The sequence below is a fragment of the Gymnoscopelus microlampas genome, assembly GCF_963454915.1.
Source record: "Gymnoscopelus microlampas genome assembly, chromosome: 3".
NCBI lineage: Eukaryota > Metazoa > Chordata > Actinopteri > Myctophiformes > Myctophidae > Gymnoscopelus > Gymnoscopelus microlampas.
In genome coordinates this window covers 58,250,147-58,272,137 of record NC_139940.1, presented here as the reverse complement: position 1 = coordinate 58,272,137, position 21,991 = coordinate 58,250,147, and the positions used below count along the sequence as shown (strand labels likewise).

Genomic DNA, 21,991 nt, shown 5'->3' with positions numbered 1-21,991 from the left:
CCAGCTGGATAACGATAGGCTGACGTACCATAATCTGGGAATCTATCACAAAAAGTTATGAGTTATTTGTTATTTGAAAGGGACAGGCAGTTAAATAGGGACAGGCAGTTAAATAGAAGATCGACTTTTGCTAACATGAATTTCTGTTTACTGACTCATTCAACACAATTGTGCTCACCGTTCAGGTTGTCTTCTGGTGTTGTTGTAGGACGTGTTGTTGCACCATACAAGTCCAAGTTAGCTAGCACACACACGCACGCACGCACGCACGCACGCACGCACACACACACACACACACACACACACACACAGTATATATAAGATGCAACATACAACACTACAGCCTCAGCAGTGCTAATATAGTGCAAAACAGAGTAAAGTTACAACAAAACGCACAGTAATAGTGTCCATACACTAGTCTGAATTGCTTGATTGATTGAATACTTTAGAAGATTGCAGAAAAAAAGCACATGTAAGTATAGTTCAATACAGTTCAAAGTGTGGCTAATAGGAATTAAAAACAAAACAAGAAATTATATATATATATATATATATATATATATATATATATATATATATATATATATATATATATATATATATATGTATATTTCTTGTTTTGTTTTTAATGTACAAAAGCACCATACCCTAAAAAGATTTGAACAAAAGGTTTCTCAACAATTTTTGTAGTATTAGGTGTCCTGAATAACTTACTGAAAGTTTGACCACTGGAAAGGTGTTATTTTCAAGATGGCCAAAAAATCATTAAAATAGCCTAAACAAGTAATTTTTGTGTCTAACCCTATGTTTTGGGGTCCTAGGAATCCATTGGACTATATTGCAGAGATACAATTAGATAGTTGTGAAATCCAATATTGTGTATGTGACTCTATTAAAACCCTCTGAATTGGTCACCCATTTCAAGTTAACTTAACTAATTATGTTATAAATGTCTCCGCCAGGCCGAAAGACCCCCTGTCCGTCCATCCGTCCGTCCGTGTGTCCGTGTGTCTGTGTGTCCGTGTGTCCGTGTGTCCATCTGTCTGTGACCAGCTAATCTCCGGCACCGTTGCCCTGCTCGCTGCGAAACTGTGCACACACACTCCATGGATGCCAATTCAGAACCTCTGCCGCAAATTTTTCACATGGGCCTGTTATAGCGCCACCAGGAGACCAATTTGTGCAAAACACATTTTTGGATATTACTCATACAGATTTTATCCAAACATCACGCAAATCGGTACAAAGTATCTCTTTTGTCATTTTATCAACACAGATCTGTCCGAGTTTCCATTTTCCATCCTGATTGGCTAAGATTGGCTTCCAAAGTTTGCAGGATTGATTCATTTTCAACAAAATGCCTCAAATCATCAACGCAACATGTGGTCTCTGTGAAATTTTGCACGCACATTCCCACTAGGCCGAGGCGGAAATGCCACTTGAAAATGTTCAAATCGGCCTCATGGTGGCACTATAACAGGCCGATTTGCGTTTTTATCTAAAACTGCACCGATATGCGTGAAACTTTGCATTCACTCTCCCTAGAGGGCAAGGAAAAACCTTTGCCATGCATTTTTCACATCTGCCATTTAGAGCGCCACCAGGAGGCTGACTTTTGTAAAAAAAAAAATGTTGCTATTACTTCTTCAAATTCTGTAAATTCTGTAAATTCTTCAATCTCTGTAATCATGTGATCAACACGGATCTGTCCGATTTCCCATATTCCATCCTCATTGGCTAAGGTTGGCGTCCAAAGTTTGCAGGATTGGTCCGTTTTGAACAAAATGCCTCAAATCTTGAACGGAGCTTGCGATTTCTGTGAAATTTCACACGCACATTCCCATTAGGCCGAGGAAGAAATACCACCCTTTTCATATTGGCCTGTTATAGCGCCAACAGCAGGTCTAATTTAGCAAAACACATTTTTGGAACAAAATGACTCAAATCATGAATGCAGTGTCCGATTGTCGTGAAAAGCCTAAGGCCACAATAACGTACCTGACCTGGTGGAGACCTGTGCTCCGAGGATGATTTTTTTCTAGTTATATTTCTTTTTTTCACTTGAAAAAGGCTTCAAGATATCCTCAGAACACAACCAAAACTAATAGTCAAAATTTTCAGTAATTCAGAAGGTGGTGGTAGAGAATATTGTCAGTTGATAGATAGTATTGTTTGCAATATTGAAAGGTTTTGGCTAGCTCTGTGGATCAAGTTTGGCCCACAACGTAACCCCAAAACATATTCTCATATCCAAATAACATAACAAATAAATAACAATAACACAGCATTCTTTTCCTACTTTTCTTTTCTTCTCCCCCAACCGAGAGTAGCCTTGGACGCGTCAAGACCACCACCAACAACTCTAGTGGCCCTTTGCATTTTCTATTCTAACAATAATAGTCTTCAGCACCCCAAAGCATGCTAGGAAATGGACTTCCCCACTCTAGCCACCCGGGATGTTACATTAGCTTTCTGTTCAATGTCATTCAACACATTTCTACTCTCCTTGCGTTGCAGTTGCATACGTGTCATAGGTTGTGGTCTGTGTTGACATCACGGGTGGCATGGGTTGAGGCACAGCTGTTTACAATGCAATGCAAATACCAGCAGGCATTTTTACTCTGGATTCACCTGTCATGTTGTGAACTTGATTGCCAATCTCTCAGCTGATTCATGCAGTGGGGGGTGCTTAATGTCTGATTTAACATATACTTGCTTGGTTTCTCCCCATACATCATGACATATATCCTATTTTTGTCAAACTAAAAGTTAATATAACAAATTAGGCCAATCTCTCAGTGGAATCATGCAACAACAAAAACACATGATTCGACTGTCGAATCAGACTCCCTCGATCGATTAGTCAAATCGAGGTCAGGCCTATTAGACAGGAATACTGTCAGAGATTTGGAGTGAGTCTAATAAAAGGTTTTAATCACATAGGTAGGCAACATAGGCGGCGGGTAATGAAGGCTAGGGTAGGCTAAGCCTTCCCAAATGTTATCCTGGAAATGTTTTGAAATTGAGCAAATTATATATAATAAATGTGCGCAGCATTATTTAGGCTACTATATATTGTGTGTGCTGTCGCTGGTCAATATCTAACCCTAACCCTAAACCGAAATAAAGTAACCAAAAAGTAACTTTATCCGCGGGAGGGGGACACATGCACGCGCGCAAATTTTTTGAAATTGAGCAAATTATATATAATAAATGTGCGCAGCATTATTTAGGCTACTATATATTGTGTGTGCTGTCGCTGGTCAATATCTAACCCTAACCCTAAACCGAAATAAAGTAACCAAAAAGTAACCTTATCCGCGCTAAACCCGAAAAAAATCGCGCGTGCGCGGGAGGGGGACACATGCACGCGCGCTGCGCGCGCGTGCATGTGTCCCGTATCAGCCTTCCCAAATGTCGGGCTCACCCGCCGCCTATGGTAGGCAACCCCAATCCAGCACAATCACTGTAACTACAACTCCAGAACATAATAACCCACCGATGCAAAACTCTATACAACTCATTCCATTTTATAATGTTTTTCCTGTATTGTTAAGTATTAATGGGTATATCATATACTGTATGTGGAAATATGTATAATACTCTGCAGTCTTACACACACGCACGCACGTACACACAGACACATATTGGAACGATCCAACAATTAAAACCATGCTAAACTGTTGTATATTTCCTAACATAACATACAAATCTAAAGCCATATGTTAGAATAACTATAGGATTACAAGTCTACTTTGGCCTGTACAGCCATAGAGAGGTGGCTGATTGCCCTAGCCGGGTGGGGGTTACAATTAGCATTCCCAATTGGGGAGACATAAGGTCTAGGCATTTGTTTCCATCCCCCCTTCCTGGCCCATACAGTTGCAAATGTAGTGGGCCAGGAGGTGGGGTCTCACCTTTCAAGGCTGACACACCCACACATGTACCTCCTCTTTTTGTAAATGTGGTCACTGCTATAAAGATTGACTAAAATGTAAGCTTAGTGTGTGTGCCACTCCAAGCTGTGAGGCTGTGGAGCTGGCTGATCGAGGGACCTCAGGGTCCATGGGAAGCTGTTTGTACTATGCAATAAATCGGAAGCAAGTAACCTCACTGACTGGAGTATAAGGATACGGATAATTCCTTTTAACGGAGTGATGCCTCAATCCTTTCTTCAACCATTCATACACACCTCTGGAACATCAAAGTAACTACAATATGGCGTTGTTGGCAACTACAAAAGTGCAGTAGAACCTTTACCAAATATAGTGAAGTCTGTGGTTTCAGATACCACAAAACAAAAAGCATCAATCATGCATGTATAGGGATTATTCTCAATATTTGGTAGTTTTGACAATTCACCACAACAGACCAGCTGGATAACAATAGACTGACGTACCATAATCTGGGAATCTATCACAAAAAGTTATGAGTTATTTGTTATTTGAAAGGGACAGGCAGTTAAATAGAAGATCGACTTTTGCTAACATGAATTTCTGTTTACTGACTCATTAAACACAATTGTGCTCACCGGTCAGGTTGTGTTCTGGTGTTGTTGCAGGACGTGTTGTTGCAGGACGTGTTGTTGCACCATGAATGCCAATGTTAACTAGCGCACACACACACACACACACACACACACACACACACACCCACCCACCCACACACACACACACACACACACACACAGTATATATAAGATGCAACATACAACACTACAGCCTCAGCAGTGCTAATACAGTGCAAAACAAAGTAAAGGACGGACAGAACGCACAGTAATAGTGTCCATAGACTAGTCTGAATTGCTTGATTGATTGAATACGTTATTAGAAGATTCCAGAAAAAAAGCACATGTAAGTATAGTTCAATACAATACAAGAAAGCCATTGGCTTGTTTCCATATACACTACAGATGTAGATAGATATACACTACTATGCAGAACATCATATAAGCAGTTTAAAATATTATAAAAAATGTATGTACAGTAGACAGTTTGAGGGGGGGGGGGGCTAGGTTATGACTGTTACAGGGGCCAGTTTCGAAGAAGAGTTGGGCTTTACTATATATATATATATATATATATATATATATTTATTTATACATACTTTTACTATATATATATATATGAAAATAGCACCGTACCCTAAAAGATTTGAACAAAAGGTTTCTCAACAATTTTTGTAGTATTAGGTGTCCTGAATAACATATTAAAAGTTTACCAAAGTTTGACCACTGGAAAGGTGTTATTTTCAAGATGGCATCCAAGATGGCCAAAAAAAAACATTAAATAGCCTAATTCCCTCATTATTTATCCTAGACAAGTACTTTTTTTGTCTAACCCTATGTTTTGGAGTCCTAGGAATCCATTGGACTTGTCCAAATTGCAGAGATACAATTAGATTAGACTTGTCCAAATTGCAGAGATACAATTAGATAATTGTGAAATCCAATATTGTGTTTGTGACTCTATTAAAACCCTCTGAATTGGTCACCCGTTTCAAGTTAACTTAACTAATTATATAATAAATGTCTCCGCCAGGCCGAAAGACCCCCTGTCCGTCCGTCCGTCCGTCCGTCCGTGTGTCTGTGTGTCTGTGTGTCCGTGTGTCCGTGTGTCAATGTGTCTGTGTGTCCATCTGTCTGTGACCAGCTAATCTCCGGCACCGTTGGCTCGCTCGCTGCGAAACTGTGCACACACACTCCCTGGATGCCAATTCAGGGAGTGGTTCAATTCAGAACCTCTGCCGCAATTTTTCACATGGGCCTGTTATAGCGCCACCAGGAGGCCGATTTGTGCAAAAAGATTTTATCCAAACATCACGCAAATCGGTACACAGTATCTCTATTGTCATTTTATCAACACGGATCTGTCCGATTTTCCATTTTCCATCCTGATTGGCTAAGATTGGCTTCCAAAGTTTGCAGGATTGATTCATTTTCAACAAAATGCCTCAAATCATCAACGCAACATGTGGTCTCTGTTTTTTGCACGCACATTCCCACTAGGCCGAGGAGGAAATGCCACTTGAAAATATTCAAATCAGACTCATGGTGGCGCTATATCAGGCCGATTCGCAATTTTATCTATAACTGCACCGATCTGCGTGAAACTTTGCACTCACTCTCCCTAGAGGGCAAGGAAAAACCTTTGCCATGCATTTTTCACATCTGCCATTTAGAGCACCACCAGGAGGCTGACTTTTGTAAAACTATTTATTTGCTATTACTTCTTCAAATTCTGTAAATTCTGTGTATGTCTGTAAATTCTTCAATCGCTGTAATCATGTGATCAACACGGATTTGTCCGATTTCCCATATTCCATCCTCATTGGCTAAGGTTGGCTTCCAAAGTTTGCAGGATTGGTCTGTTTGGAACAAAATGCCTCAATCATGAACGCAACTTGCGATTTCCGTGAAATTTCACACGCACATTCCCATTAGGCCGAGTAAGAAATGCCACCCTTTTCATATTGGCCTGTTATAGCGCCACCAGCAGGTCTAATTTAGCAAAACACATGTTTGGAGCAAAATGCCTCAAATCATGAATGCAGTGTCCGATTGTCGTGAAAGGCCTAAGGCCACAATAACGTACCTGACCTGGTGACCTGTGCTCCGAGGATGATTTTTTTCTAGTTATATTTATTTTTTCACTGGAAAAAGGCTTCAAGATATCCTCAGAACACAACCAAAACTAATAGTCACAATTTTCAGTAATTCAGAAGGTGGTGGCAGATAATATTGTCAGTTGATAGATATTGTTTGCAATATTGAAAGGTTTTGGCTAGCTCTGTGGATCAAGTTCGGCCCACAACGTAACCCCAAAACGTATTCTCATATCCAAATAACATAACAAATAAATAACAATAACACAGCTTTCTTTTCCTACTTTTCTTTTCTTCTCCCCCAACCGAGAGTAGCCTTGGACGCGCCAAGACCACCACCAACAACTCTTGTGGCCCTTCGCATTTTCTATTCTAACAATAAAAGTCTTCAGCACCCCAAAGCATGCTAGGAAATGGACTTCCCCACTCTAGCCACCCGGGATGTTACATTAGCTTTCTGTTCAATGTCATTCAACACATTTCTACTCACCTATCATTGCAGTTGCATGCGGGTCATAGGTTGTGGTCTGTGTTGACATCACGAGTGGCATGGGTGCTGTCTTTAATGAATCTGCTGAGTGTGGCATCAGCAACATTTGGTTTAGTATGGATAGCTTGCTTCAATTCAGCCCTAGCACCCCATACTTATACACACACACACACACACACACACACACACACACACACACACACACACACACTTGGAACGGCTGGAACGGCTGCTCTGAACAGCCTTGGGACGGTGGATGGAAAGGTGGATAGATCTTTCTGTTACAGAAGATCCATCTATAAGTACCACACAAATCAAGTATTCCGACTGTGTCCGCGAGTGAGAAACTCAAAGTGGGTACAACTTTGAGGCACAGCTGTTTACAATGCAATGCAAATACCAGCAGGCATTTTTACTCTGGATTCACCTGTCATGTTGTGAATCCGACATTTAGCTACTATGCTGAGGCTCTGACACACAAAAGCTTAATGCTGCTGAACATGAAGAGGTATTTCCACATCACACATCTAAATTACACTGACAAACTAGTGTAGTTATTTTTTTTTAACATAAAGAGGAGGAATGAGGGTGGCCACTCTAGCTACATGAGCTGCAGGGAGGTGCATATTTTACTCTCTGATCCATGCTCCAGATATTCAGGGTTACACAATTTATTTTCTTCCAATATCCAAATAACATAACAAATACATAACAATAACACAGCTTTCTACTCACCTCTTTCTGCAGTCAGATTCAGGTCATTGGGTGGGGTCTGTGTTGGCATCACGGGTGGCATGGGTGCTGCCGTTATTGAATCTGCTGAGTCTGGCATCAGGAACATTTGGTTTAGTATGGATAGCTTGCTACAATTTTGCCCTGGCACCCCATATACTTATATACACACACACACACACACACACACACACACACACACACACACACACACACACACACACACCTTTTTTGATTTGCCAGGATCAACTGGCTCAGAATATGAAGGATGTTAGAACGATTGGAGCTAGATGTGAGATATGTACAGTTTCCTCAAGCTGCTTAATATCCAAATCAAGGCCAGCATACAATACATCACTTCTGTCAGGACAACTCATGAACGGATAAAGACAATGGCCCCGATTCATAAAGGGATTTACGACCATATTTTGTACGTACCGGCATTTAGGACAAATCCTACACCTGCAGTCGGATGCATAAAAATTTTTTGGTCTGTGTTTTGTGCGTCAGGTGCACACGTTCTCAGGTCAGCCCAGAGGCTTACCAAGGCTGAAATGTGCGTATGTCTTTAGAATGCTTTATTCTTCATGCCAAAATCAATTACAACAGTAGCAAACCTCAAATAAAATATATATGTACCCAACATTTGTCAACACATATATATATAAAAAAATAAAAATAAATGTCAAACGATATATTGCTTGTAGCCTATGCATAATATAGACATGATGTAGATTCCACCGCTTTTTATTTATTTTCTAGGCTATCAAAGTGTCCAAAAATAACAATATTTAACTATAATAACACTCCACAATCATAAGCAGTGGAAACCCTTGATCCACAGCCTGCGGTCCACAATCACCATCAGACCTCCAGCTTATACATTTGCTCACCTCTGATCAAAGTTAGGAGCCCTTGCATGAACCTAGTTGTGACACTGCATTCTTTAAATCCTGTCATGCCCTTTATCCTTATCTAATCACTCATCATGTACGTACAGTATGATGGTTTTGACTCTGACCTTTCTTTTTCCATTGTTCCACATATCTTACATCACAACTATGCAAGGTGTAAGACTTCCTCATCATGATAGAAGATTTCTCATCAAGATATCACCGTAATGGAAAGAAACCATCTACTTCAGAACGACCAGAGCAGGGCATCACCGGCTGGCTCCTACCCAATAAACAGCTCTACACCGGAGCGCAAACTGTACCGCAACTACAATCACTAAATGGTGATTATTTAATTATAGAAACAAGAAGAGCCACACACTGATAAAAATAAGTTGCGGCTCTTTGGATGCAAAACTATTTAAATGTGTCTTGACTTCATTGCTGGCACCTGGCTGTAACTTTTGGTAAAGCCTTTTCTGTCAAGAGCGCAAACCTTCCTACTTTATTGATTTTTAATTATAGTCCTACAGTGATTGCCAGTGGGATTACCATATTCTGTGACGGCCGCAAACTCAATTTTGTTTATTCATAGGCCTATACAGAATATAATTTGTTCCTATAGAACATATAAAATGCAAGTATGCAGTCAACATGCAATGACAGGAATATTAAATAAATGATGTAGGCTATAGGCTAATTATTATATAAGTTATATTATATTACAGTAATCTCACTGTGCATGCTTATAATGTGAAACACTCTGCTCATGCCGTCCACACAACGACGTATAAACGCAGTTTAAAAAATCTACACAGTGGACGGAGTTTTCAAAAAGATGCGTTTACATGGGCCAAAAACACGTTTGCGTGTGGGCGAACCACCCAAAACGCATATAAATATCTACGTTTATGAAAACACCCGGGTGTGGACGAGGCCTAAGAGTGGAGGAAGCCAGCAGCGCAGTATGCGCAGACTGCAGACTGCTGCTGCCTGCTGGTACACACCGCCCCCCAACTCCCCTCTCAGACACACGTGGGATTGATTGATTGAAAGGCAATATACAGAACACAACTAAAGAAGATCAGAGAAAAAAAAAAGGAAACAAATCACGAGAATCGTGAAGGGGACTGTGATGAATGCAATTAGTGTTCATTGAGTACACCCTTGCAGTTGCCTGGTCAGGCAGGGTTGTTATATAAATCTGACCAGCTGTACCTACTTTGCTGATTAACACAGTAAAAAAATCCCTCATAATAGGTGGTCGTGGTATAAAAAACTTTGAGAACCCCAGATTAATGTAATTGATTTCAATGCTGCTAATACAGGCTACACAATGGTTTATTGTTTTGTACTGTTATACCTGTTTATACCGTTTGTTCCATGTGCACGTAAAAGTGTCTTTCAATAAAAGAAAATAATAAATTGCTGAATAAGCGAAAAATATTCGCCAGGGCTGTCCGATTTTCAAATTTGATCATGGTCAGTTTCTGGCATCCTTACACTATAGAGTTTAAGTGGTTAAATCTGTCTTCACTGACATAATTTAGTGAATGGGTCTTTAACAAAGGGTCCGGGACCCCTAGGGGGTCCTCAGAGATAATACAGCAGCCAGCAGGGCCAACTAATCTGTGTGATAGTAAGAACCTCCTTTTATATGAACCACTTGAACCCTAACGTCCCTAATTCTGAGGGGAACGTTCAAACATGAAAAAAGTAGCAGATCTACAAGCTCACAGCGTGAGTGAGGTTTGGTGTAGAGGTAAAAAAAGAGCAGACCAAGTAAAGTGGTACAGAGTCAATGGTCAAGTTTACTAGGTATTGTGGGTTTAAGTGGTTACATTTCTGAAAATACACATTGACATCAATCTAACCTATTAATAGAAAAGATCATGTGTCAAACAAGTCTATGAAGCTATCTATCAAATCTATGGAAACAATTTGATACGATATGTAGCGGGGGTTCCTGATCTAGATTACAGGTTAAAACACAGAACATGCAAAAGTGATTGATAAAAAAAAAATCACACCCAGTGTGAAGAGAGTGGTGCCTATCATGAGTTCATTTCATTAAGCTATTATTAGCCTAAGACTGGCCCCCAAGTATTTTTACTCAATTTAGTAACTTTCAAGTGCTTTGACTTGAATGAGTTACTTTTTACAGACTTTGTTGACTTTAAAGTATTTTTACTCATTTTAAGTACTTTAAAATGTTTCTACTGACTTTTACGTGTTTTTACTCATTTTAACATCTTTTACGTATTTTTACTCAGTTTAAGTATTTTGTACTCAAACGTGTGTGTGTGTGTGTGTGTGTGTGTGTGTGTGTGTGTGTGTGTGTGTGTGTGTGTGTGTGTGTGTGTGTGTGTGTGCGCGCGCGCGCGCGTATGTGTGTGTTGCACTCCTGTTTGTGTATAATTAGTGTAACTGGTTGCATCTTTGTGTTGCAGCCGCAGCTGTTGAGGTCATGCTCAGGTCGTGCTCATACGGACACCCACCCGGACATAACATACGGACGGACAAAGTCAGTCCTTGGACTTGGAGTGGCTAGCACCACTCAAAAAGCTATAAATCATACACATAACACTACATTTGGGGAAATGTTTTAGCATACACACAAACTAAACACCCACAACAGTACATTCACATCTCAGTGCATGCATACATTATGTTATTCATGAATATGTCTTACCTGTGAAGATGAGCAGGAACATGAAATGAACAAACATTGTAACTTATGTGTGAGTGTGTTTCTCCTCTAACCTGCATGTAACTAGCTTCGCGTGGCCAGACTATACTGTATCACTGTGTGGATATGAGTCTGGTGCTTTTATGAGGAATATTTTGTTCCAAGGGGCGGGATCAAAAGAATGGCTCTGGATGCAATTGGTTACACCTACAACCAACTACCAATTACAGTCTCCCATATTTGAATCCTGGGCCCTGATTGCTCAACCCAGACTTCGGGAGCAGGAAATGGATTCACAATGGAGCGGTGCCAGACCCAAATCGCAGAGGGCATTTATTTATTTTTTTGCACTGGCAGATTCGTCTGGTCCCAGGCTAGCATGTAACTTACTGTGTTTATAAATCAACAGTCTCTAGTCCCAGCTCTGAATTCTCCTGTGAGAGTCATCTTCTCTCCTTTTGTGGCCACTTGCCCAGACGTGAGATCATTGTTTGTTAATCATGCCTATGTAACCAGATGGCTGAAATAGAAGTTACTAAATAAACCAAAACACTACTGAGAGTTGGATTTTTTTATTTTTTTTAATCCCACGATTTTGTAACCCTTATTTTTCACCCAGTGCCAATTTTCTAAGTGATCCTGGGCACTACACTCCCCTCACCAGCCTAGGGAGGCTAGGGCCGAGCTCATGCCTCCTTCAATGCAGGAGAGCCAACTGACCTTCTTGTCACCTGACAGGAGGGAGTTTCCCTGGTTGGACGTAGCGCATGGAAGGAACCCGTTATTCCAACCAGTTCCCTTCCCCACCATCAGGCGCCCTGGCTGTCATGGGGGAGGAGTTTAGTGACCAGGATTACTACACGTTTTTGTGAGGGTATCAACTACCCGCAGGGCTTGAGTCTACAGCCGTGCAATTTGACTGGAGACAGTCTCCAGCCATGTCTCCAGTCGGTCTCCAGACGTCAGGGGGGGCCCCCTTGTCTCCAGTCGCCCCCCTCATAGACCTCCATTCACTCTCCAGTCTCCAGAGGCCCCCACCTTCCTGAAAATTTCTCTCGTTTGCCTGTCCCCGCCCCCTTCACTCTCTCTGAGTTTCTCAACGGCAGCCATCTTTGTTTACATTTAGATGGACAGGAGCACTCTATGCTTTTTAATTCATTATAGACCCCCACCACCAAACAATGATGGTCCCTTGGTGCTGGTTAGGACCCAATAACATTTCGATTTTATGTTTTATATGTTTTTGATGACGTTAAGGCCTGGATTTGGACATCTCTTCCACAGCCTTGAGCAGCCAGAGTTGCCAGACTCTGCGAGAGAATCGAGCAACAAGGTCTGGGAAAACAAAGCCCAAAGAAGTGACTATATGGGCCACAGGAGCCCCCACGGATGGTCTCTTTGTGCTGGTTGGGACCCAACAACGTTTATATTTGATGTTTTATATGGTTTTGATGACATCAAGGCGTGGATTTTTACATCTCTGTCACAGACTCCTGTCACAGCCAGCGTTGCCAGGTTCTGTGAGAGAAACGAGTGACTGGGTGTGAGCCCTTTTAAACCCACTGTATACATAGTCAATTTGAAAATAGCAGATCTACAAGCGCACAACGTGTCACATCATGACGGATTGTGAGCTTGTAGATCTGCTATTTTCAAATAAATCTTGGGGGACATAATAAAGGCAAGCAGACCTGGCTGCAAGCATTGGTGAGAGCTTATGTCAGACAGCAGCATCAGCAGAAGAAGACAGGTAAGGTGCCTTGTAAACAGATGTTTAATGTCTCCAATTGTGCTAATAGGATATAATCATTGATCATTATATACCCCTTAGTCCCTAAGGAAGACCAGATTTTTTTTTATTGAATATGATTTTAAAAGGGTCTTTGTTGAAAGGAGGAGATGCTAACAAAATGTAGCGCGTTAGCATCGTTTATTTAAAGAGGGGTTTAAAGGCTCTATGGGACAGTTTATAACATGGTAAAGCAAACAAATGTATGCTCAGATAACCTGGTGAGTTGCTGAACACAGTGGATTCATTATTAGCTCAATCTGGGATGTTATAAGTGTGTACTGGGCTGTCTGTAACCTGTAGCTTAAAGGAGCACTTCACCCCTGGAAGAACTTACAATCACTCAATGTTAATAATATTTGTAGTAGATAACAGTAGCAAATTTTGAAATTTGCACCCTATGGCCAGAACAATATAGAAGTATGTGTTTTTGACTGGGGTTTGACTGGACTGCAGTATTACTACAATGACCATAATGCTTTGGGGCACTGCCCTTCCTTGATGGGAGGGGAGGATGCGTGGGGGTGTGGTCTACATTGTAACTTTCCCCTCCCAGTTCTCACTACAACAACATCAACACATGTTGATGTTGTCATCAACCAGTGTTGCCATATCTGCTTATTATAAGCGACTCTGGGACTTTGTAAATATTGGTAGTTGAGGGTTACTTTTTTGGGCTTGTTTTTAAATACATAAATAAAATAATTGTGTACTTGTCCACGGACCCTCATCTGAAATTATAATTTCTGCCAAGGACCCCTGTACCAGATTTGTGTTGTTAAAATGTTTCAAAAATATTCCATACATTTAGTGCTTTTTTTCCTCAAGATTTCTTAGAAAATAGCAGATCTACAACCTCACAATGCGTCACATCGCTACGCGTTGTGAGCTTGTAGATCGGCAATTTTCAAATAGCCCATGTCTAGGTTTCAAGTGCTCTTGGCCTATAGGTATTTTCTTTTGAGCTTGTTTTCATAGATCTGGTTGCTTATTTCTCTCACAAGATCTGGCAACACTCAATCTTCGCTGCTGTTGTATTGTATTCTGTATTGATTGCATCTTTTAGCAAACTAAATATCATGTGTAAATTAGCAGAGTAGCACAAAGTGTGTGTGTGTGTTCAACATTCCTTCCCAGTTCCCACCATGAAGACAGTCCGGTGCTGGTGACGTCCATCTAGTCGGGACATCCATGGCGATGAGGCATAGTCAACAATATAATAAAACAAAACGTTTCATACTCATGTCATGCATGATTCCTTATTTATGAGAATATAATGTTTCACTGTCATTTACAGTTATATTCTTTGGACTACACTTGGCCATTACTTAGATGACATGCTAATGTTCAAATACTCTTGTCATACACAGCCGAATCGTTTTCTTTTTATTTTCAACTGAGACTGTTTCATGCTTTCAATTGGTGTATATGGATAATAGGTTAGGTTAGGTTTTACTATAGCCTATTGTATCTAAGACCAGTAAAGTTGAATCCAACGAGCTGTGGTCCCCAGAAAAATAATGATTGCATGTCGAAGTAAATACTAAGAGAATGAACAAGAGTTTTTCACTATTATATCTGTAATGCTTACAAGTCATGTAATTATGTACCATATTCTGCCAAATGAAAGACCATCTCCTATCCTATATCATGAAACAGTTCTAAAGAACCCTTATAGAATTGGGTGTTCATTAATTTTGTCATTATAAATGCTTACACAATGTAGAATATACCAATGAGTAGAGCAAGCAGTGTGTAAATGTAACCGTTTTATTTAGAAAAATAATATATATGGCTGTAGTCCCAGGTCTTCAACAGCAGTTCATTTTTGCAGGCTGATGACGACTTTCTGTCCTGTCATTGGAAAGAACACATTAGATTAGACTTGTAGTTTACATGGATATCATCCGACGTGATACCTAATTTATTCTTAGTTGCATGCGCACCGAAAATAGCAGACCTACAAGCTCACAAAGTGTTGAGTCCGCGACGCGTTGTGAGCTTGTAGATCTGCTATAAAGCGGGGACAAACGACGCACCCTTTTCTTTTTCCCTCCCTGCACAGAGATTAATTAATTTCATGTAACCATACTTTTTTTGTGAACAAGAGACACTTGTCCTCTCCCATTACCCGCAGTCCGTTTTAATTTTAGTGAAACGAGTCGAACGCAATCGGTAAGTAAAGTGACGTTGTGCTACTCTCCGCACACGGCCGCCAGTCGGGACGAAACATGTCAGTCATGGCGGAGCTTCAACCTGGTGCTTGCACTTTCTACATGTACAGACCGTACATCTACATAAACGTTCAGATTTAAAATATAAAGTGCTGACCTCATGCCACGGATGTTACAATTTGAATCAGGTGGGTCTAAGTACCAGTATCTTCCGTATTGTTTAATAAAACGCATTTTAATCCAATCGGTGGCCATTTTCTTCTCATGCTTTCAATTACGCAACCCTATCGGTTGGGATGTGTGTTGCACTCTGATACATTATACATCTATGAGAAAATGGCCACCGTTCGGATTTAAATGTTTTTTTATTGAACAATATGGAAGATACATGTACTTAGACCCATCCGATTCCAATTGTAACATCTGTGGCCACGGGGTAAGAATTTAATATTTGAAATATGAACGTTTATGTAGATGAAAGGGCTGTGAATGGAAAAAGTGCCAACACCAGGTTGAAGTTCCGCCATTACAGTCATGTTCCAAAACAAAGACATGGGTTTCCGAGGCTACATAATAGTCAACAATAACAAACGTTCCGTTCACGCCAGGCTCCACAAGCTAGTTTAGTCTACCCAAGGGATACAACATGAGATTATAGTGATAGTGGCAACTTTACAGCATGTTTACTTACTCGAGAGACAAGCGTCCACCGTCCACGGTCCGTGTACATTCTGTCAGTTCCACTAAGAAACATCCCCGACGGGTTGTTGCTCCTCACTGCCCGCCTTAGCTGCGTGTGGGTCCGGGTACTAAAGTATAACTCTGATATGTTTACACACGCCATGACAGTACATGTGTGAGGTAGCTAAAGGGTGTTGTGAAATGTGACAATAGTATTTTAATACCAGTCATTAAGCTACTAATATAGACTGAAGTAATTAAAGCGCGTCATGTTTGCATGTTTGTAATCGTAAACAGCTGAAATCAATAATATATCAGTATTCCGATATTAACCTGCAGACCGCATGTGGCCCCGGGCCGCCAATTGCCCATGTATGCTATAGATATTAACACATTTTTCATGTAGTTTCATGTTCATCAGTACAGTTATTTAACATGACAGTGTGGTGCTAAAGCTGCAGTGGAAATCCAGCTCTTACCACTGTGATATCCCCTGGTGTGTGTTCATATCATTTTAGATATTAAATGATATGCAGTCAGCAGGCCTATTGGCTTTGGACTGACAGAGACAGGCAGAAAGCTGTTCAATACATGTTCATCCTGTGTGCTGTTGCAGTGGTTCTCCGACCTTTTCATGTCAAGGACTCAAAATGAATATGTTTTTGACCATTTGAAGATTTTTTGAAAATAGCCAATCTACAAGCTTGTAGATCGGCTATTTTCAACCAGGTGATAAAAGGTTTAAAGTGGCTATAATGTTGTCACCTTGCTAAACTAATGGCCTAAGTAATTTTTTGAGGAAAATTATATTTTTGCCTAAGTCAGCTCCTCATGACACTGGCCACCTCTGGTAAAATCGCCCATCTCCTAATTGAAAAGGATCATGCTGTTCACTCCCCTTTTAGTATAATGGCCTAACTCCCTAGTGTGACTTAGGACAAAATAGGCCTTTTTTTTTGGCCTAAGTCACATGGTTTTGTGAGGCCAAATTATTTACTGATTTCGGACATTTTTTTTTCCTTTGGCCCAAGTCCGATTTAAACCGATTTAAACCTATTTAAATCTCTTATCCTACTATAATTCTAGTAACCTCTGTCTGTCTGTCTGTTTGTCTGTAGTGGTGTCACTACCCGGTTCTCCTCAGTGGCTCGAGCAATTGCTCTGATTTTGCACACAGCCATTGACCATTACCATCTGAACTTAACTGTGAAGCCCGTTTTTCAATTTCATCAAATCTCAGCTTCTTATTAGAGTTTATGTGTCAAACAATGTCGCCTCCCGGGTTGCCAGATCATGTGCGCATATCCCCCCACGGATGCGTCGACCGGGTATGGTCTAGTGTTACATAACTGACAGACAGTGTTATTTCTATTTAAATAGTCATAATTTGTTATAAACATTTTGGGTGAAATGATTAAGAAATATCATATAGTTTTGTTTTGGATCAGTTTTTTATTTTTCCTGAAAAACGTTTAAAAAATGACATAGGCCATTAGTTTAGCAAGGCGACAATGTGTAACATGGATTATAGGCCAAATGATACAGCAGAGGAAATGGTGAGAAATCAAATGAGTGATTGACTGTTTTAGACAATATGCATTGCAGATATGTTGATTCTAACCAAATTACTGTATCTGAGATATTTATTTATGTCTAGGCTCCTATGCTCTTGTTTAGTGTACATGATAGGGCAGTGGTTCTCAAACAGAGGGTGTACAAATGGAACCAAATGGACCCTCACAGGTCCATTTGGTTCCATTTATACACTCTTAGAGTTAGGATTTTAAAGTATAGATTGCTGTCCCAGAGGTAGAAAATGTTCAAATAGGGGTCCTTGAAATGAAAAGGTTTGAGAACCACTGTGATAGGGGATATGCGTTCATATTATTGTCTCCGCCAGAGAGTATGTTTTGCACCCTGTCCGTCCGTCCGTGTGGGTGTCCGTCCGTCTGTCTGTGACCAGCTAATCTCCAGGACCGTTGGCATGATCGCAGCGAAACACATGGGCCTGTTATAGCGCCACCAGGAGGCCGCTTTTTGCAAAACATTTTTTTTGACAGTACTCCTACATATTTTGTCCAAACGTCACGTTAATCTGTACACAGTATATACAGTAGTCATTAAACAAAACGTGTCTTTCAGATTTTCACTATCATCAGTGTTTCCTTAATTCATGTTTTTTGTTTACACATGATTTTTTTCTATTGATATATTGCATTCATGTTCATGGGTATTTTCAGACATTTAACCACCTGTGAGGGGTTGTGAGCTTGTAGATCGGCTATTTTCAAATAGATGATGTATATAGGGTTTATAGTGGCTAGCTGATTTTTATACTATATAAAATCTGAGAATCACTATGCTATTGTATAGTGTGATTACAGCTTTACTAAAGGAAAGCTGTGTGGGTAAAGCCAGGTTATTCATATCTTTTTATACATTTTCATGTAAGGGCATGGTGTGAACATGGCAAAAAAGCACTGGTAGTAGGTACTCCTGGTTTCTGCTGGGAACAGGGTTCGAGTCACTGCAGCGCTGTGCTTACTGTTTCACCGTTGTCCTGTTATATGTTTACATAAAATGTTAGCACTCAATTCATAGACCTGAATGCACTTTTAATTATAGTACATCAAGCAGGTAGCCCTGCGATTACATCTTTATAGCACATGGTTGCATTACAGTGCAACCACAATGTGATTACGTTCTTATTCACAATGCAACGTTTTTGTACTCCAATGTCATGGTGTATTAGTCAGCACAGTGGATTAATATTTCAATCGATCTGGGATGTTACAGTTGTGCAAAACTGTGGTCAATGAATTGCCTCTTCAGCTAGATCAAACGGCAGTCACTTATAACTGTTTTTTTTTTTTTTCCTTTTTTTTTCTCTAATAATGTTTATCCCGCGATTTTTGTAACCCTTTTTTTTTCACCCGGTGCCAATTTCCTAAGTGATCCTGGGCACTACACCAGCCCTACACCAGCGTTAGACCAGTCCCCCACAGCCTGGGGAGGCCAGGGCCGAGCTCATGCTTCCTTCAATGCATGAGAGCCAACTGACCTTCTTGTCACCTGACAGGGGGGAGTTTCCCTGGTAGGACGTAGCGCGTGGAAGGAACACGTTATTCCAACCAGTTCCCTTCCCCTCCATCGGGCGCCCCGGCTGTCATGGGGGAGGCGGTATAGTGACCAGGATTACTACATGTTTTTGTGAGGGTATTAACTACTGAGAGACACGGGGAGAACATGCAAACTCCACACAGAGTGGGCCCTTTCGCCAACCCCACCTAGGGTATGGGCGCTGATGACGCGGAGGAGGAGACACGCCCCCAGCGCCCACAGCATCCCCGGCGGGAATTGAACCCAGGACCTTCTAGCTGTGAGGCGACAGCGCTACCGACTGCGCCACCGTGCCCTCTACAGTTGGATTTAAACCAACAACCATTCAAGGCTTTAACTTTGAGCAAAACAGGTTCGGAAAACAGAGCTTAAAAACTGGGTTGGGGAGCTTAGTGAAGACACCAGAATTTACAAAAAGTTTACATTTATTTCACATTATATATATAGATACACAAATTAGGCCACTTGGTCCTTTAACACAATCATATTTTGCCTCCATACTGTGCATCATTAAGAGCAAGTAGAACACACCACACCAACTCATCAGGTTAATAGTTTCACTGCAAAAATAAACTCACAATTAGTAGGATATACTATGGAAGTCCATAGTTCCAAAAATAAATACCAAAATTAAATAAATACAATCCATAATCAAATGAATAAAAATGATGTAAAATGACATATTTTTTAATTCAATTCAAACTTTTTCCAGACACACAGGGGGTCCATAGAGTACATAACAACATCACACAATAAACAACAATACATTACATTTAAATAACACATACAATCATACATAGAGGCTGACTCTCCAGTGTTTACGCAGCCTGGACGAGCACCGTAGACAGCTCTTCCCAGGATTGACTATATCCTCAATAATACTGTTCCGGGACTCATCCAGGCGAGACATGAATCCATACATGGAGTGTCTTAATAGAGCCTCACAAGTGTGGATTCCACATGTCACAAACAAGTGACTGGCACTATGCCATCTAGGGACCTTAAAGGACAACTTTAGTTTTTTACAACCAAGGTTTATATTTTAGCTTGTAATTAAAGTAAATAAAAGATGAGTGTTATTTTTTTTTCATTTACTGTTTTCTACAGTTTTGGCAATTTTTGCGATATTTTTTTACAGTGGGCGGGGGCATTCTGTCCGGTGGCTAAATATGCCTTTTTTACACAATAAAAAAGGTTCTGTGGTCTTTGATGGTCAGATGTGAGTTATTGGGGGTTAGAAGAGCTACTGTAAATAATAATAAAGAAAACACCGGGTTATTGTGTAAAAAAAGACATATTTAGCCACCGGACAGAATGCCCCCGCCCACTGTAAAAAAGATCGCAAAAATTGCTAAAACTATAGAAAGCAGTAAATTCAAAGTTTTTAACACTCATCTTTTACTTACTTTAATTACAATCTAAAACATAAACCTTGGTTGTAAAAAACTAAAGTTGTCCTTTAAGAGCGGCTTCACACTATGGTCCCGGGTGCGCACTCCAGACTGCTTGGCAGGTTTCGTGCTAGTGTGAATGTTGCGTATCGTTCCCCGAAACGGATTACCGTACCGTACCCGAGACCGCCTCGGGAGGTAGTCTCGGATCCGGATCATACGTACTCGGCTACGGAACGATACAATGTGAATCCATCCGTACCAACAGGAGGAAGTGGACTGCTAATCATATATCATTTATATATTTTTATAAAGACACATTGTTTTAGCTGGGTTATACCTTCTCATAGTTCTACTTGCATGTTGACAAGAAATAATAATCCTGCTAGTGTTTGAGAACCGCCGTGAAAAAACATTAACAAATAACACATATTTAGCGAACGTCTAAATATACTAAGGATAAATATACTAAGGATTAGTCCATGACGTCACTGCTAAAACACCAAGGATGCATCAGTGACGTCACGATCATATTGATAATAACAGAGACGCTAGAGAAGACGTTACATTTTGAGGTTTCAAAGACCAATGCACACACTGCTTTGGTTGTGTATTGTTGTTCTGTTATTATTATAACTCAAGACAACGTCAGGAACACAGTCAAACTTTATTATTCACTCTACACTCTGACAAATGACTCTTCTTCTGTGAATGACATTCTGTATCTCCCAAAGAAGCATAGTCAACAGCGCCCCCATGAGGCACATATTTACCATTACTGTTAAATTAATGGTCTCGGGTGCGCAAGAATCTTGGCCAATGTGAATGCTGGCCAGCCAAGCGTACTCGGGAACGGTTTGATTCAAACGGACCCAGTCTGAAGCCGCCCTAAGTAGTATCCTCAGGGCATCATTGTACGCCACCTTAAAGCAATACAAGGCAGGGTCCAAAAATAACAATTTTAGCAACCTCTGCTGGTCACTACCGTCATTACAATTATTTAGCGCAGTCCTGCTTTACCCAGAATTCCATTTGTTTTCACTGGAAGACGGAAGCGTTCTTTTAATTGTTTTATATTATCTGCGGATCGTTTCTCTTAGCCAGTGGAGCTTTAGTTAACGTGAGTTGATTTCCTGGCACACAGATAGACCCAGCCTTTCACATACTGTAGGTGAAAGCCTGGGAAGGCCAATTTCTTGTCCTCAAGGCTTCTCACTATCAAGACACTAGAGACAATACTCTTTTTTGCATTATGAATTATGTCATGATCATTGCCATAATTTGAGCAAACTTTCAATAGCTGCTGTAACCCTCCACTTTATGGACTTAGAACGACCAGGTCATCAGCGTACATAAGGTGATGATGATAGAGTTACCTATAAGACAGCCCGTATTGCATTTATTTAATTCAATGAATAGATCATTCATG

At 40.6% G+C, this 21,991-nt stretch overlaps 1 protein-coding gene across 4 annotated transcripts in view; it reads right to left on the bottom strand.

Moving 5' to 3' along the window:
* Positions 1-11,538, bottom strand: part of LOC311042468 (5-hydroxytryptamine receptor 3A-like) — a 30,217-nt gene extending 18,679 nt beyond the window's left edge. For 2 of the 4 annotated variants that reach the window (XM_084053216.1, XM_084053219.1), the window contains exons 1-5: positions 11,411-11,538; positions 7,829-7,918; positions 7,094-7,177; positions 4,532-4,609; positions 179-241 (exon numbers count right to left, since the gene is read on the bottom strand). In XM_084053216.1, coding sequence (XP_083909342.1) covers positions 179-241; positions 4,532-4,609; positions 7,094-7,177; positions 7,829-7,918; positions 11,411-11,447 — 352 coding nt within the window. In that variant the 5' untranslated portion in view covers positions 11,448-11,538. The remainder of the gene's footprint in view (positions 1-178; positions 242-4,531; positions 4,610-7,093; positions 7,178-7,828; positions 7,919-11,410) is intronic. The other 2 variants (XM_084053217.1, XM_084053218.1) reach the window with 2 other exon arrangements.
* Between the last annotated feature and the right edge of the window lie 10,453 nt (positions 11,539-21,991).